Source organism: Podarcis gaigeae (genome assembly GCF_964106915.1).
Source record: "Podarcis gaigeae genome assembly, chromosome: 2".
Classification (NCBI taxonomy): Eukaryota; Metazoa; Chordata; class Lepidosauria; order Squamata; family Lacertidae; genus Podarcis; species Podarcis gaigeae.
This window is the reverse complement of record NC_139679.1, coordinates 57,541,725-57,560,546: the sequence shown is the minus strand read 5'-3', so window position 1 is coordinate 57,560,546 and position 18,822 is coordinate 57,541,725. Positions and strand designations below refer to the sequence as shown.

Sequence of the window (18,822 nt, the reverse complement as noted above, 5' to 3'; positions counted from 1 at the left end):
TAAACATTATTTTGCCAAGTGCATAAAGCTGAAGTGCACAAGTTTTTTAAAAAATAAATTTTATTAGTTTCCCACACAAATATACAATTTTATCCAAATTTTAACAAATTATCTCTTTTTGGACTTCCTTCAGCTTCTCTGGCAATCACCCATATCAATCTCTCAATTACGCATTCCCCATATTTTGTATTGCCATTGGACTTCCCTCCCACTTCTATTTCTTCTTACCAATACATCTTAAAATTCACAGTGCTTCTTGAAACCCCACTAGTGTTGTTTGCACATCACATATACTTTTCAGATAATCTGCAAATTTCCCCCAGTCTTCGATAAACTTTTGGTCTCATAGAACCATAGAGTTGGAAGAGACCACAAGGGCCATGGAGTCCAACCCTCTGCCAAGCAGGAAACACCATCAGAGTACTCTTGACATATGGTTGTCAAGCCTCTGCTTAAAGACCTCCAAAGAAGGAGACTCCACCACACTCCTTGGCAGCAAATTCCGCTGTCGAACAGCTCTTACTGTCAGGAAGTTCTTCCTAATGTTTAGGTGGAATCTTCTTTCTTGTAGTTTGGAACCATTGCTCCGTGTCCACTTCTCTGGAGCAGCAGAAAACAACCTTTCTCCCTCCTCTATGTGACATCCTTTTATATATTTGAACATGGCTATCATATCACCCCTTAACCTCCTCTTCTCCAGGCTAAACATGCCCAGCTCCCTTAGTCTCGAAGATATCTGAGTTTCCCAGTTAATTTGTCCAACTCTGCATAGTCTGTCAATTCCATTCTCCATTCTTCTAACGTCAGTATTTCCTCTTGCTTCCATTTCTGGGCCAATAAAATTCTTGCTTCTGTGACTGCATATTGGAAACGTTTACAGTCCTTTCTTCTTATTTCCTTCCCTGTAATCCCTAAAAGGAAAGCCTCTGGTTTCTTTACAAATGTGCACAAGTTAAATGGGCATAGTTCACGGGCTTACTGTACAATAACCATCAGTATATAGAATGTATTTTAAAATATCAATTGATGCAAGGCATTCAAATGTCCAGATAGGTATCCATATGGAATTGCTGTTAATATGTAATGTGCTCAAATGTGGTAAGGGCAGGGAGATCCTCATCATTGTGAAATAGATGGTGGGTGCTTATGCTTCCTGGCTTGAAGTACAAGTCATAAAAATTCACAAAATCCCCTCTTGTTGTCCTGCTATTAATCCCCACTAAGATCTGCTACTAACAGCTATGGTAACAGGCCTGGGACTGAGGTCACATCTCAGTGCAAGGCTCCCAGCATGGACTATTGCAATTCTAGTGCTTGGTTCAATGCAGCAGAGAGTGGCAGCGGAGTACTCATAGTGCACACTAGCCACAAGAGCCTTGAATGTCACTGATGAAGAAGGTGAAATTTGTGGGGGCTCTTCTGCACAAGGTGCTCTGAATTTATTAAAAACCACAATAATCTCAGATTCATTTCAATATCTCATTTTTAAAAAGAGGTGATTTATAAACTAAAATGGTTTAAATGGTTGACAGGCCTACCTCTTAGAAATGTTCTTATTGATTCACTATTCGAGGGGCTTCTGCCAAGGGCTAGTGGCTGTTGATAACCTGGTGACCACACAGTTCTTCGATAAGCTGTACCGATTTTTTGGGCAAAGAAACCACAGTCCTGTACTTTCATCTCAACTTCTTCTGTGTGTAGCTGTGGTGGATTACAACAAGGAAATGTGAGTCTCCGAAATAAGGGTCACTTTTGGAGATAAAGTTAGTTTATTCTTCTATCACCACCTGTTTTCGCTCAAAATCCTCTTCCACCCTTCACCTTGGAACTGATCATGAATATGAGAATAAGATGTGTAATTAGTAACTGAGATAAAATATATAAAGCCTTTTGAAACACTCTAAAAGCCAATATAAAAATGTGAAGTGGTGATATCATTTAACATAACTAAACACAGCATCTCTTCCAGCACCTAGGACAGGGATTCAAGAAATGGGAGATCCCAGTAATTCAGCATACATTTGGAGTGTATTTCTTTCTCTGACAGAAAGAAAGGATGTGTCAAACATATGGCCCAGAGATTTTTTTTCAGGTCCTTCAGCTGTCCTGACTATGGCCCAGAGGACCCTCACCACAGTCTTCTATTCAAAGAACAGAGAAAGATTAAAATGTTCCTCCCAAATTATTGAAACCATCTTCACAACTCACAAGGCAATCCTAACCATGCCTACTCAGAAGTCAGTCCTGTTGAATTCAATGAGGCTGACTCCCAAGTAATTGGAGTTAGGATTACAGCCTAAGAAGTCTTTGTGTACTGGTTGGCTCATTTGACCATCATGTGGAGGCAAATTCTTGATCTTCCTGATGACTTTACTGGAATATAGAGCAGTTAATATATTTTCCCACATGTATACATTATGCTCTGTCTATGTGTCTTCCCTCCCACTGTCAGATGCTCAGGACCAAAAAGGATTGAATCACTTATTTGCACTGTAGCATTCAGACCATGCACATGTATCAGATATTCTCATGGAATACTACCTTCCCCATGTGTACCTTCTCCATGTTCCCCCTGCATATGAAGCTCAGAAGGTGGCCATGAGAGAGCGGCAGAGTGTAGAATGCTCTTCCTAGGGGAGCTTGCCTGACGCCCTCACAGCTGTCTTTTGGCACCAGGTTAAAGCCTTTTTGTTCTGTCTGCCATCTTAAGATCTGGTTCTAAGTACCTGTGGTACAACTGTATGTAGGGCAAGGCAGGACATTCCATGGGGACTTTTAACTTTCTGATACCACAGAGAGCAAATCAGAATCTCTCCATTCCACTCTCAATTAATTTCAGTGTGTGTGTGTGTGTGTGTAAAGTAAGTAGCCCTCCATATCAAGCCCTAAATAATTTTTTTTAAATAATATTTTTATTAGTTTTATAAAATACAGAAAAAAGAATAAAGAACGTATTATAGAAGTAAAAAAGAAAGGTTACAAATTTTTCTTACTCTTTTTTCCAAATCTGTTGGACTTCCCCACGTCCTCCCAACCCTGCATTCTCTGTGATGCATAACGTCTGCAATTTGTTAACTTATTTCAATACTTATTGTATCTTCCTTTTTATCATGTTACCCAATTTCAAATGTATTATAACCCAAATCATGTACATTTTCATTTTAACACAATAAAGTTGTTTCATTATTCTATCTCTGACTCCTTGTACCTTAATTTCCATTTCTTTAATTTAACATTACTGAAGCTAGAATTTCCTAAAAGGTGCGTTTTTTAACATTCATACAACTTATAATGTTTTTCCAAATAGTCTTTAAATTTTCTCCAATCCTCCTCGAATGTTTCTTCTCCCAAGTCTCGGATTCTGCCAGTCATTTCGGCCAGTTCCATATAGTCCATCAACTGCGTGTGCCATTCCTCCAGTGTGGGTAAATCTTGTGTCTTCCAATATTTTGCAATCAGAATCCTTGCTGCTGTAGTAGCATACATAAAAAAAGTTCTGTCCTTCTTAAACACTCTCCGGTCCACCATGCCCAGAAGGAAGGCCTCTGGTTTCTTAGGTAAGGTAAATCTCAGTACCTTTTTTAGTTCATTATGAATCATTTCCCAGAAGGCCTTCACTTTCGGGCAGGTCCACCAGAGGTGAAAGAATGTCCCTTCCGCCTCTTTACATTTCCAGCATTTATTATCAGACAGGTGATATATCTTAGCAAGCTTGACTGGGGTCATGTACCACCGGTATATCATTTTCATAATGTTTTCCTTCAAGGCACTACATGCCGTAAATTTCATTCCGGTGTTCCATAACCTTTCCCAGTCTTCAAACATAATGTTATGCCCCAAATCCTGCGCCCACTTTATCATGGCGGATTTGACTGTCTCATCCTGAGTATTCCATTTAAGCAGCAGGTTATACATTCTCGAAAGTAGTTTACTTTTTGGTTCTAACAATTCTGTCTCTAGTTTCGATTTTTCCACCTGGAATCCAACCTTCTTATCTACTTTAAAGACCTCTTGAATTTGTGCATAATTCAACCAATCTCGCACCTTGTTTTTTAGTTTTTCCAAGCTCTGCAACCTCCAATTGTCTCCAATCTTTTCAATAATTTCCCCATATTTAGGCCAATTGGCTTCCATATTAGGTCTCTTACGTGCCTTGGCCTCCACCGGTGAGAGTCTTACTCTCCAATAAGTCTTTATATTTTGTCCAGACCATTAAAATTGCTCTCCTGACAATGTGGTTTTTAAACAATTTGTGCACTTTAACCTTGTCATACCACAAATATGCATGCCACCCAAAAGCATTGTCAAACCCTTCCAGATCTAGGACATCAGTGTTTTCCAGTAAAATCCAATCTTTCAACCAGCAGAAGGCTGCAGCTTCGTAATATAACCTCAAGTCTGGCAGGGCAAATCCCCCTCTTTCTTTCGCATCAGTTAGTATCTTAAACTTTATTCGGGGCTTTTTGCCCTGCCAAACAAACTTAGAAATATCCCTCTGCCACTTTCCAAAGCATTCCACCTTGTCCACGACCTGTAGGGTCTGAAACAAAAATAGCATTTTTGGCAATACATTCATCTTTATAGCTGCTATTCGGCCCAACAAGGAAAGTTTCAATCTTGACCATGTTTCCAAATCTCTTTTGATTTCTAACCAACATTTCTCGTAGTTGTCCTTAAACAGATTCAAATTTTTGGAGGTCAGATACACCCCTAGGTATTTTACTTTTTTAACCACATTTAATTCTGTTTCTTTCACAAACTCATCTGTTTCTGTACTTGTCAAATTTTTTGCTATAACCTTAGTTTTTTGCTTGTTCAGCTTAAATCCCGCCACCCGACCAAAGTCCGAAATTAATTCTAACACTCTTTTAGTACTAGAGACAGGCTCCTGCAATGTTAATACCAGGTCATCTGCAAATGCTTTCAATTTATATTGTTTCACTCCGACCTCAATTCCCTGTACCAACCGGTCCTTTCTAATCATGTTCAATAGCACCTCCAGAACTGAAATAAACAATAGGGGGGATAGGGGGCACCCCTGCCGTGTCCCTTTTTCAATTTTAAACTCCTCTGTCACCACATTGTTTACTATCAATTTCGCTTTTTGTTCTGAATATATTGCTTCTATTCCATTTTCAAACCCCCGCCCCACTCCCATCCCTTCCAAGTTTTTCTTCATAAACATCCAGGAAATATTGTCAAAGGCTTTCTCCGCATCAATAAAAATTAACACCGCTCTAGTGTTTAGTTTTGTTTGTAAAAGTTCCAAAATGTCGATAATGTTTCTTGTGTTGACAAACAAATGCCTACCAGGGAGAAAGCCAGCCTGGTCTTTATGGATCACTTCATTAAGCACTTTTTTAAACCTACTTGCCAAAATGTCTGCAAAAATTTTGTAATCCACATTTAGGAGTGAGATGGGGCGGTAGTTCTTCAGCTGAGTCTTTTCAGTTTCTAGTTTGGGTATCAATGTGATGAAGGCTTCTTTCCACGTTTCCGGTGCCTTCCTCCCCTCCATAATCTGGTTACAAACCTCCAACAAAGGTTGTATCAAATAGTCTTTCAAAACCTTATAGTATTTGGAGGTAAGTCCGTCGGGGCCTGGAGATTTGCCTAATTGGAGGTTCTGAATGGCGCTTTCAATTTCTTGCTGTGTGATATTACTATTCAGGGTTGTTCTCATTTCCTGAGGTATTTTCTGTAATCCGTTGGTTTTAAGAAATTGGTCCACCTCCGAATCTTTCTGTGGCCCTTGTGAATAAAGTTCTTTGAAATATCTCTGGAAGCACTTTCTAATTTCCTCGGGTTTCTGAACCATTCTCCCTTCAATCTCTAGATTTGTAACAGTATTAAGTTTTTGTCTCTTTTTCAACTGCCATGCTAGCAGTTTCCCACACTTATTTGCTGATTCAAAGGATCTTTGTTTCATTTGTTTAATTTTCCATTCCACCTCTTGATTTATCAGTTTCAAATATTGTGCTTGGAAAAATTTCACTTCTCTCAGCACCTCCTTCGACTTTGGCCTGGATCTTAGTTTTTTCTCTCCATCTCTTATTTTTTCCAATATCTTCTCCTTCTTTTCATTCCAGAATTTTTTCTTGATCGTATTTTGTTGTATTAGAAACCCTCTCATGACTGCTTTACTTGCGTCCCAGATTATTCTTTTTTCCACAGTGGTATTTAAATTTATCTCAAAATAGTCCTTTAAAGTTTTTTGGGCCTTCTTAACAATCTTCTCGTCCCTTAATAAGGTGTCATTCATTTTCCATCTGAAGGATCCGGTTGTATTTAGTCTCAATTCCATTTTCAAAGCATTATGGTCGGAGCAGGTTTTTGGGCAGATTTCCACCTTTCTAGTCTTGGGTGCCAGTCCTCTAGTTATCCATATTTGGTCGATTCGTGTCCATGTCAGATGAGCTTCAGAAAAGAAAGTCCCTTCTTTTTCTAGGGGGTTCTTAACCCTCCATATGTCAATTAAGTCCACATTGTCAGTCATTTCAAAAAAAGTTTTAGGTAGTCTGCCATCTTTCGTTATGTTAGCACTTTGCGACTTATCCATATTTACAGACACAACCCCATTCATGTCACCCATCATGATGATGTTGTTATAGTCTAAGTAATCCAGCATAATCTCATGCAGCTTCCTGAAAAATTCCGATTTTCCTTCATTTGGGGCGTATATTCCTAATATCAGAAATTTTTCTCCTTGTGTCTGAATTTCAATCGCCAAAATTCTGCCGTGTTCATCTTTAAATAAGAATTTCGGTGACAGGCTCTCCTTTGCATATATCACCACACCTCTTTTCTTCACTTTGTCCGAAGAGATAAATTCTTGGCCTAGTCTTTTATTAATTAGCACTTTTCTGTGGAGCCTTGTCACATGCGTTTCTTGCAGGCAAATAATGTCCAATTGTTCTTTTTTCAAAATATGAAATACTTTTCTTCTTTTTTCCGGAGAATTTCCGCCATTTATGGGTGTGTGTGTGTGTGTGTAAAGTAAGTAGCCCTCCATATCAAGCCCTAAATAAATTAAGATTGGAGATCAAAGCAGGACATAACAGCTGTCAAAGCCAGTAACATTTCATGCACATTCTAACTTGAGTCATTTAAGGCAAAGGAATAAACGCATAATCTTCCGCAGTTTAGAGGACGAACTTAGATTTCTATTCTAAATAAGCTCCCATCCCTGGATAGGATCTTATTTACACCCATGGCAGAAATACAGTTTTTTAAAAAGTGTGTGTGCGTGTGAGAAATGATGCTGATTAACATATTTAGGGGCAAATAAAAATTTTAAATAGCCTGTATATTATCTTTTCACATCAAACTTGTTTTTTGGCACAGCTAAGTGAACTGCTCTCTCTTTCAAAAAGCTGGTAGCTAATCAGATCCAATGAAATATGATGTTTGAATAGGAAATCTCCAGTGAGATTGCTCACATACTTTCACTAGTATGAGAAAGATTTCTCAATTTTCAGGGCTGATTCAAGGAATTTGCTTCTCCTGAAGCAGATCATTGATCCACCTCATCCAGTACTTTTTACTCTGACTGACAGCAGAACCCCAAATCCTCAGCAGAGGCCTTTGAATCTCGGATGCCAGAAATTATTTTAACTGGAGACATCAGGCCCTGAACCTTGACCTTATTCATACACAGTGCTAGGACCCATCTCCACTCAACATCTCAGAGGATTTAGCCATCACTCAGTATCACTAAAACGAACTTCCAAGCTTGCAAAGCTTTATACCACAGGCTGCTAAAATTTCAGCCAAATTTCTGTGAGAGCAAATGTTTTTCCATTACCTAGGCCAAGTTCAAGTTGATAAAGTTCATCACTAAGGGAAGCAATGGCAAAGCAACAACAACATCAAGGAGAATGGGTGCATATTGTAGAATCCAAAACACCACCAGTCACATACATGTTTTCCATTTAAAGTGATAATTGTAATAAAACACAGCAACAATTGAAAAACACACCATGCAGTCAGCACTTGATTGAGCACCACAGCTTTCCCATAAGGCAGTAACCAGGTAAAAGGTAGCAATTTACTGAGGTCTAAAAGACACATTATATTTATGGGCCCGACAGTTGGCAGCCTGCCAAGAAACAGCAGCATTTACAGTAGCAACTATTTTTATTTGGAGGTCTACAGGTATGTCCATTTGCTTTAGCACTGGCCAACAGAATCAAAAAGCAGTGCAAAAGTCAGGCAGTAATAGGTCCTTGAGGGAGCATTCTATCTGTGCTTAATTGGCTCATAGGTATAGGCCAATGGAATTGTCAAGTTGCCAGATAGTAAATTGTGATTGGTTTAGAGGGTTTGGGCCAGATGGAATAAAAGGGCACGCATAGCACTGCTGGAGTCAGGAAGGGGGAAACCTGAGGGAGTCCAAGCAGTGCTTAAGACAGAGTGGCAGCAAACCCTGCTTGTCCTTAGAGGGCTTAATGCATCAAACAGACATTAGACTATATTGTGTATGCATGGACCTTAATTCTTGGCTGTAGTTTTATAGTGCATTGTTTTAAGGTTTTATTTTAGAATAGGTGTTTAGAATGTGTGTTTGTGTGTTTAATTTTTAAGTTGTGAGAATTTATCATGGAAGCTCATTAAATGAACAGCCAACCAGTTCTGCAATAGGATTCACTGCTGATCCACATTATTCTGAAAACCAAAAAGTGAAGTACAAACAGTTGGTTTTTTTTTTACCTCCATGAGAAACGTCCCTCCTGTTGTTGAAATTTAAGGTGTTCAGACTGTTTCCCTGTTGAGAAATACTGAAAAGCCGTGGATATAACTTAGTATTAGATCAAACCTATCCATTCTTAAAGAAATCAGCCTTGAGTGCTCACTGGAAGGACAGATCGTGAAGTTGAGGCTCCAATACTTTGGCCACCTCATGAGAAGAGAAGACTCCCTGGAAAAGACCCTGATGTTGGGAAAGATTGAGGGCATAAGGAGAAGGGGACAACAGAGGACGAGATGGTTGGACAGTGTTCTCGAAGTTACCAGCATGAGTTTGACCAAACTGCGGGAAGCAGTGGAAGACAGAAGTGCTTGGCGTGCTCTGGTCCATGGGGTCATGAAGAGTCGGACACGACTAAACAACTAAACAATAACAATAACTTAGTATTGGTCCATGCTTCTTTATCTCCTCAAGTGGTACGGAAGTTCCAGGGAAAGTGCTTTGTAGCTTTACTGTAGTTCCCTTGTGAGAAGAGCCCAATATTGTTTTTGCATTATCTATCCACACATATACAAGCTGAATATAATATTATGGACAGGCACCCAGATAGATGGTGCCAATCTTAAAAGCAACATTATTTTGCCCCAAAGCAAAGGACATACTCTTCCCCCACCTAGGGTTCCTTCTTACCATGCAGCTGAGAAACAAAGGACTTCTGTTGCCTTAGTTGGTTGCACTGGTGACTAAATAGCTACCAGATCATCTTCAATAATTAGTAAATAAAGCCCTAAAAAACTTGGGGACAGGTTACATGAAGGACCCTCTATCTTTCTATTGACCTGCAAGAACACTTAGATCATTGAGGAAATATTTACTCATGCACAGCATCCTACATGATTTCATATGGTGCTGATCCCAAAAGAGGCATTTCCTGCTATTACCTCTACACTTTGGGATGCCCTTTGGGTGGTCAGACATCATCATTTGCTTCAGATGTTTTGAACACACACACACACACACACACACACACACACACACACACACACAGGCTTTCCTTGATTCCTGTGCTACTGAATTTTTGTATTGCTCACACGATATTGCTTTGGCGTTTTGATGTTGATTTGTACAGTTGGAACTCCACTTAGAATTTTGCTTATATCTGTTTAATATACACTGCTGTTACAGCATTAGAACTCTGGGCAACAGTGAACTACCAGCACTATAGCAAATTTAAGTGCTGCAGGCTAGATTCAGATAAACCTCTTCCTTTTATGAATGCCAATAAGAAAATGGATGACTTGGGAATGTTCTCTTTTCAGGGATATTTATAGCAATGTTATGACAAGATGGATTCTCAACTCTTTCTGCTGAAGCAATACAGATTCAGGAAGTAATGCAGTCTATGAGGATTTGGAACCAGGGAGCACTTAATGATAAACTGGAGGTTCGCCATTGAGGTTTTAGAAAAACCAAGACCATGGATAGTGATGTTTCCTTCAAATGTAATTCTGTTCCTAGCTCAGGACCCACCAGAGCACAGCTGCCTACAGTGGGAGCTGAGGGGAAAGTCCATGTTGAAGGTGGTGGAGAGGACTTGCTGCAAACCTCATTAAACTCAATGGAGCTTATTTCTAAGTAAACATGCACAGGGTTGCACATACCGTTTCCTTATTCAAAACTTTCCAACTCTCCCCCCCCCCCCCGTGAGGCCTGGGTATGGAAAGCAATAATTCCTTGCAGATATAGCTGGTCACAATTTCAAGCTCCACAGGGCAAAACGTCAACGGGTCAAATTGGAAATTGACCAAAGAATTACATTTTGCTTGATTTGCAGGAAGTTGATTTTCGTTGTTCCACACATTTGAAGAAAGTGACACCTTCTGTTTGAAACCAGTAATGCAATTTCATCTGAAGTCTATAGGAGTCTTTGCTATTTGGACTGAGAGCTAAAATATGAATACAGTGGTACCTCAGGTTACATACGCTTCAGGTTACATACGCTTCAGGTTACAGACTCTGCTAACGCAGAAATAGTACCTCGGGTTAAGAACTTTGCTTCAGGATGAGAACAGAAAGCATGCTCCGGCAGCGCGGCAGCAGCGGGAGGCCCCGTTAGCTAAAGTGGTGCTTCAGGTTAAGAACAGTTTCAGGTTAAGAACGGACCTCCGGAACGAATTAAGTACTTAACCTGAGGTACCAGTGTATCAGGCATAGGCAAACTCGGCCCTACAGATGTTTTAGGACTACAGTTCCCACCATCCCTGACCGCTGGTCCTGTTAGCTAGGGATAATGGAAGTTGTAGTCCCAAAACATCTGGATGGCCGAATTTGCCTATGCCTGCCATATATTGATGGTTCTGTTGAATCTAAGCCTGGAAGTGTCCAAATACTGTAATTTATAACAAGTAGGACGGGATTTTTCCCTGATGAGAACAGCTGAATCAGCCAACCTTATTATTTCATTGACAACCAGGATAAAAATCTTAGTGATAAAGATATATAATTTCTTTACTTTCAGTCGTTTTTAAAGCTGCTTAATCATTTTAACCATAGGTTACACACACGTATGCAAAAGACAAGTGTTAAAACATTACTGGCAGAGCAATCCTATACACATCTATTCAAGAGGTAATCCTTAAAGAGTTAAATGAGGCTTATTCCCAGGTAAGTGTGCTGTAGGATTGCAGTCTGAAGCAGCTTTTCAAAGGCTAATAATTATTCACTAACCCATTTATTTATTCCTAGAATTTATATCATGTTTCTCATCATACATGATCTCATCAGGTCACAACAATGTAAAACTCAAGAAATACTAAAACAACAACAATATGTACTATAAAAATGCAATCATCTCCCCAAACAGTATGATGCACACCTTTGAGTGAGGCCCGGTAGTTGGACAGCCACTGAGCCACCCAGAAAAGAATTACGAAATGTTTTTAATAGACCAACACACATTCTTTTGCTTTTTGAGAAAATAATGCCTCCTTGTCTGTCTCAGATTCCTTTTCCTGGTAGACACGTCGCCTCTAGAGGTCACCCTTTGGCTGCATGAGTGTGTTCAAAGATGATCTTTCAGGGATCTGAAGGTGACATAATAAAACTATGATTGCTTTTGGGTACATGCTATTTTATTTATTTCTCCTACTGTGGCCTGTGGTGGGACACAGTTTGCAGGGTTTTTGTAGTATTTCAAAAAGCTGCAACCCCTTTAAAAAAAGTTATATTTTGTTTTATTATCTTCATAGATAAAAGAAGTAATAATAATAATAATAATAATAATAATAATAATATTTATTTATACCCCGCCCTCCCCAGCCAAGACTGGGGCATCCAAATTTGTGCAGTTTGGAATGGTTCAGCCTGCCATCTTTATTAAAAATAAAGGGTGGCTGAGTAACCAATGCCTAATACATGACTAAGTATAAAGAACATGTTGATACATATAAGCCATATCTATAGTTTCAGTACATTACTGTGTAATCAATAAGAAATCCAGCTTAATCATCACCCACCCTAATCTCGTGACTTATATGACTATTTTTTCCATTATCTTGGCGTGCCCCAGCTTCCCTGACTTTCATCAAATACTTCATTCTGGGTACCAAACTTTACTTCCATGTGAAGATACCATCATTCCAATTTGGCACAATGGTTTCCAAGACCAAGGAACATGTTTTGGTCTACATTTGGAAACAGCGGGAAACCATTTTTAATAAAGATGGCAGGCTGAACCATTCCAAACTGCGCAAATTTGGATGCCTCTGAAGATGTCGTCACCCAATTTGGGGTGATGTTGACCGTTTTGACATGATGATTCCATGCTGCACCAATATGGATTCCTCTGAAGATATAAGGTTGCCCAATTTGGCATGAGGGTTATTGAGATAGAGAAGCAGGTTTTGGTCCCTGTTCAGAAATGTTTGGTGGTGGTGGAAAAGACAGCAGGGCCCCAAACCACACCAAGCTGGGACACACACTGGGTATAAAGAAATGAGAGGGAGGCCCAGCAGGCCTGACACAGCAGCTGAGAAATGCACACCAAGAGTGCAGTCCTGCTGGCTACAGGGATCTACTTTGCCAACATGTTTCCTGCAGGGACTGAATCCTGTTGCTCTCTGCAGTATGGATGGGAGGAGAAGGAAAGGGGCGGCAGTGTCACCTCCCCCCCCACCTCTGCATCATAAAGGGTTTTTTTTTTAAACCCTCATTAAGTACCGTATTAGCCCCACCATTTAATCGATTTGGGGTCTCTAATTCAGGTCAGAGCCCTGGATTGAGGGGGGTGATGTGCACAGCAATAAAACTAAGAAATCACACTGTGCATTTTTAAATCTCTCTTTTTGTTCTTCTTAATACTTTCAGCTCCTTTCCCAAGGGAGGGGGGATGTAAAAATTTAAAATCATAGCCCACCAGCTATTACAAAAGAAGTTTTCTGCTACATCTTGTGGGAGTGAATTCGTTTGCTTAACTATGGGCAGCAGCAGATGACAGGCTGGGGCTTACCTGACCTCCTGGCAGGTGTGTTGCTGCTGCCTACCGGGAGGAATTAATATCTATATGGACTGTTAAGCTAGTTTATTTTTGGCATGTCATTTGACTTTATCTATAGAAGATAATTAAACCAAAGCAAACCAAGTATAGTAACATGCTTTTGAATTCACTAGAACCCTTCTTTGGGCTAGATTTAGTATAGGTTTCGGATGACCTGCAGAGGAAATGAGTCAGAGTGTTTGCCAAGAAAAGCTGCAAATACACTGTTGAGCCACTGGGCTATATATCTAGTCCACTAATGCTTTCCTCTCAGAATAACCTGCCTATACGTCAGATATGACCACTGGGGCTGTCAACCTTCAGCCTGGCTCTGTGTGATTTTCCTATGCCTTTACCTACAGAATAAATCATAGATGAATAGGATTAGGGTGTGTCTTCCGCTTTGAATAGGATACAGAACTTTTTCATTCCGGGGCTACTGAGTGTGGGTGAAAGTGTGAGATGTTGTCGTTAATTTATTATTTAAATGATGCTTACTCTGTCTTCTCATCACCAAATGAGAAAGTGTTTATTTCTCCCAGACTTTTAGTGGAATTTTTTTCTTCCTGCTATAGTTTTTGTCCTGCCATTTTTATGGCACTGCTTCCTTTTATTCTTACTGTTGCATGTCAGCTGCCCTGGGAATAAATGCTTTATCCTACTTTTCCAATATTTTTGTCTGCTGCAAAGTTGTCAAGCATTTGGGTGGGTTTTTTTTTATTGGAGGGGGGCAGCGGCATAGCATTTCACAAATGCACTGACTTGCTCGTGAGTGGCTTCATGACAAGATGAATTTGTTTATTTAATTGATATACTGCTTCATACTTTTACAGATCTCAACAAAAATAATTCCATTTAAGAAAACACAGTACAAATTTCACATTCAAAACCAAAAATAATGTTCCTCATATATCAACATTTTAAGTAACATAATTACAAATCATATACAAAACACTAAAGCTTATCAAGATACATCAAAATGCAACATAATTACAATATAGCATAAAAACCATAAATATTACAAAAAACCCACATAACGCAACCACCAGAATCATTCACATACATATTCACACTACACAAAACTGAATTAAATCTTGTATTAGGTTCTGTTCTCAAATGTTGGTACTGTCAGGAGCTCAAACTTCTGGGTAAAGAGGTGAGCTTGTGAGAAAGCAGTTTTTTTTCTCTGCTAGTTGATAGCATGCTCATTAATTGCATCTGTGTTATCTTGTCTGCATCAGGGCTTCAAGACCAAAGATGGCAAGTTCTCTAATTGGGAAGCATTTAAGAGCTCCAGAGTTACATGTACACTCTGGACTCTCTGTTCTGGAAAGTTCCAGCCTAGATATCTACTCATTGATGGGAAGATTCAGACTGGTTACTACGCAAAAGGGTAGAAGTTACCTATATGTTCTGTGTGTGATGTTTAAACTTGGTCTTTATCTTCCAGACTGGCACCTGTGTTGCATCTTTGTGGGGACATGAATTCATTGCTTAGATTAGCTTTGCTTGGTTGTTTTTGTAATGTTTTGTGATTCCCCAAATGGTCCTATATTCCTTAACAGAAAAGTATTTCCCTTTCCTATTTCTCCTATGTGGTAAACAGGTTTCATGGTTTGCTGTTATTTTAACCATTATTAATAAAACATCTACCTCTTCATTTTGGTGTGTCTCTTTGGGTTAAGCCTTGGTTATAAACTAGTGTCTGGACTTCTTTGATCACATCTGTTACTTAGTTTCCTTTGGTAACTTGGTTTCTTTTGTCTGAGGCCCCTGAAGTAGAGAGTGGTACTTTATCTCTTGCTCTCTGGCCCAGGTTAGGTGGAGTGGTTGCAGGGTTGAGCTTTACAGGAGCACATGGCGCTGTGGCTAAACCACTTAGCCTCTTAAGCTTGCCTATTGGAAGGTTGGTGGTTTGAATCCGTGTGACGGGGTGAGCTCCCATTGCTCTGACCCAGCTTCTGCCAACCTAGCAGTTTGAAAGCACACCAGTGCAAGTAGATAAATAGGTGCTGCTGCGTTGGGAATGTAAACAGCATTTCCATGCACTCTGACTTCTGGCATGGTGTCCTGTTGTGCCAGAAGTGGTTTAGGCATGCTGGCCACATGACCTGGAAAGCTGTCTGTGGACAAACGCCGGCTCCCTCGGCCTGAAAAGCAAGATGAGCGTAACAACCCCATAGTCGCCTTTGACTGGATTTAACCATCCAAGGGTCCTTTACCTTTTACATGTAGCTAACACACATCTGTCACTCCATTAACAAGAGTCACACCATTAATAGTGGCATATTTCAGACAGGGACTGGAAGTGAACGTCTGATTTGCAACATATCTCGAACACATACAGTGTCTGTGGCACAGGAATGGGACCCGCAGTTCTTGAGGTGCAGTATGAGGTCCATGCATGTGCCAACACAGCCAGTCAGGAAACAGATCTTGTGAGGAACATTGCAAGCTCAGAAGAAAAGGAGACAGTAATGAACCATACCAAACAAACACTGTCATTGGTCCTATACAGCTTATACGGTTGTAGTAAACCAGCCAGCGGTTTCTGTGAGGTATGCCAAAGTAAACAGAATACTTCATTAGACTTATTCCTGAGGACTCTTTTAGAGGTCATGCCATTCTTAACAATCATGTAACTCCAGCATGAAAGAGTACTATTGACTTCCTTAACGACAGAGTGAATTCCAAATGCCAGTCAATTATGCCATCTGTTTTGCAGGTCAGTCACTCATCTTACAGGTACTTTCCATGCTATGTTGACAGGATGTTTTTCTTGTTAGTTGCCAGAATCTGTGCATTAGAGAAGCTGTTTGCACATATATGGAGATGAACCAATTACATAGGTGATTATGGGAGCAGCTTTTTGAGAGGATGACATGATGAAGCAGTCAACTGTATTAGTGTTTTATTGCTAGCAAAAGAGCAATAAGGGTTGTGGAGCTGCTCAGCAATGATGGAAAAGGTACTTAAGCATTTGTCAGGGACACTTTCCCATATATTCTGGCATCAAGCCCTGGTGGGGATTGGCACAAATCAAACCTGGACTTTGTTTGGTACCTCTGCTAAGACCACTCTGTGTGTTCACATTGTTCTATCCAGACCCAGAGTCATGAAAGTGCTATCTCCCAACAGGAGATTGGATGCTTAATCTGTGATTAAATAGATATAAGGAAGGTATAGGTATCTACAAGATGAGCTTCCCCTCCTTTACCAGTCCAATAAAACACTGGTCTCTCTAGCGGCTTCTGAAAGCTGAACTGGACATGATGTTAAACACCTAGTTAATGTGGGGTGTTCACACACACACACACACACACACACACACACACACAGAGAGAGAGAGATTTAACCATTTCCTCTCCTGCTGCAACCCTGAGGAAAATCCCCTCTGAAGCTGGTATTTGCATCAAGAGGAAATTCCCCATTTTTGCTCATGGGGATTTCCTCCCAGTGTAAGGGAGGAATGGCTTGGGATGAAGAATTTTCCTGCCATAGTTTTGATAATTATTGCCTTCAGTAGCTGATGTTATTTGCGTTTTCTTTGAAATGCAAAATTATTTGAAAAGGCTGCATGTTAAATACAAATATACATATAATGGGGTCCAGTTTGACCCTGAGTGAAGTTTGTCCAAAGCGAGAGAAGCCAGACTGAATCCCTTGTCCCTCTAACAGATTGTCATCAGAATGCACAGTTTCATTTGCAAGGATTTTACAGTGGAAGGAGAGACAAAAGTGCTTGAGAGATTATGCTTTGCCCTGTCTTTTTAAAATTAACCTAGGTAAATGAATGTTCCATGGCTTGAGGTAGGAAGCGAACAGCACATAAATTAAAAACAAAAACAAAACCAATTTATTTATTTATTATGTTGCATGGCAATGCTGTGGAAGAGAGCTGATGTTTCCCATCATCTTCCACACACACCAGTGGCTACACAGCGTTATTTTGCACCTTTTCTCACAGACTTGACTTATTTATGGTAATGCAAGCAACACATTTCTGCTATAACTTTACTATACATGCCTTCCAGTTATGTCTTCCTCCATGCAGATGATTCCTTCCCGTTGGATGGTACACTCAGCCTGTTAAAACAATGGCAGAAACAGGTTTTAAGACATGACATTGTTTCTTAAACATTTCCCAAATGCCAGGCCTTAGTGGTGGAAAGAATCATATTCCGGTCATTCACTATGTCATGGAAACTAGCCACTGAACGGCTGTGATACTCACAAAACCACAGCTAGATATGGTAGTTTTCATGTGGCATTTGGGTAACAGAATTGCTTTTCTTTTTCCAGTGAGATGATATTGACTGATACTTCGGGGGAAATGCTGATTTTACGCGCAGCATTTAAGTTACAACTGACAGTTCTTCATGCAGCAGAACAACCACGTGGAAAGCCCCTGAAAGGAAGATAACATATGATGGAGAGCCAGAGTAGTGCAGTGGAAATGGAGAGCAGGTTAGACCTGGAGCATGCAAATCTGTGATTGCCTCCACTGATGCAATTGCACAGTCCCAACCTCTCCACAGTCCTGCCCTGATCCATTCCAGTATTGACCCAGTGTGTGGCTATTATGGCATGCAGTACAGTAGGTATTTGGGTCACACCCTTTGGCTATTATGGCATGCAGTACAGTAGGTTATTTGGGTCACACCCTTACCTACTATTTTCTCTCTCTGACACCTGGATCCAGTTGGCAGCCTTCAGGGGTTTATTAAAACAAAATGTAGATCATGGGAGCCTGAAGACTGCCCATCCATAGTTACCTTACAGGATGGTGTTGAAGTTATAATTGAAAAGGGAGAGCTATGTACACTAGTTTGAGCTCCTCAGAGGAAGGGAGAGAGGAAAAGGCAATAAAGATAATTTTAGAAGATTTTGAGTTAGTTACCCGCTGGTTGACTTCAGCCAGAATGTATTTAGGTGCACCTTGGAAACCAATAGAAGCTCCATCTGGTGGAAAAGGTGATGGACTAGTGCTCTGTTTACTAATGTGACTTATTATAAAAGAGGCAGAAAGGTTAGATTGCCAAATAAATTGTAGAAGACTTTTGTTTGTAAACCATTGGAATACTGTACTAATTTCCAGGATAAAGTTCAGTTTATGGATTTGTTCGAGATGAAAGCTTTGGTATCCCCCCCCCCCTTATTTCTAATAAGTCGCTAATGCTCACAAGCAAATAAGGGAAGACTTAAAGCCAGTAACTTGACAAGGTTTGTGTCATCAGTACTGAAAGAGGGCTAGCAGGCATGTACAATTTTTTGCTTCTTCTGTTGGGCCTCATTTCCCCTGAATATAAAGCGTGGATCATGTCATGTCAAAACATGCTGCATGTCAAAACATGTCAAAACATGTTGCATTATATTAGAAACCTTAAAAGAGCTTAATATATCCATGTAATCACAACAGAGAGAAATTCTGCACCTCAAAAACAATGTTGTGTTAGGTAGTATTGTGTTTTGTGATAAATAACCCTTCCTTCATTAAGGCAGATTACAGATCCACCCTCCTGAATAATTCACAGCCAAACTATTTAAATACAGATGAAATAGTTAAAAGCAGAAAGTAGCTGCATATTGAGAATATCAGACT

The 18,822-nt window shown here is 40.0% G+C and overlaps 1 protein-coding gene across 1 annotated transcript in view; it reads right to left on the bottom strand.

Moving 5' to 3' along the window:
* MEIKIN (meiotic kinetochore factor) overlaps positions 1–14,704 on the bottom strand; it is a 130,598-nt gene extending 115,894 nt beyond the window's left edge. The window contains exon 1 of the mRNA XM_083728574.1: positions 14,673–14,704. Within this exon, the coding sequence (XP_083584700.1) occupies positions 14,673–14,689 (17 nt within the window). The 5' untranslated portion in view covers positions 14,690–14,704. The remainder of the gene's footprint in view (positions 1–14,672) is intronic.
* Between the last annotated feature and the right edge of the window lie 4,118 nt (positions 14,705–18,822).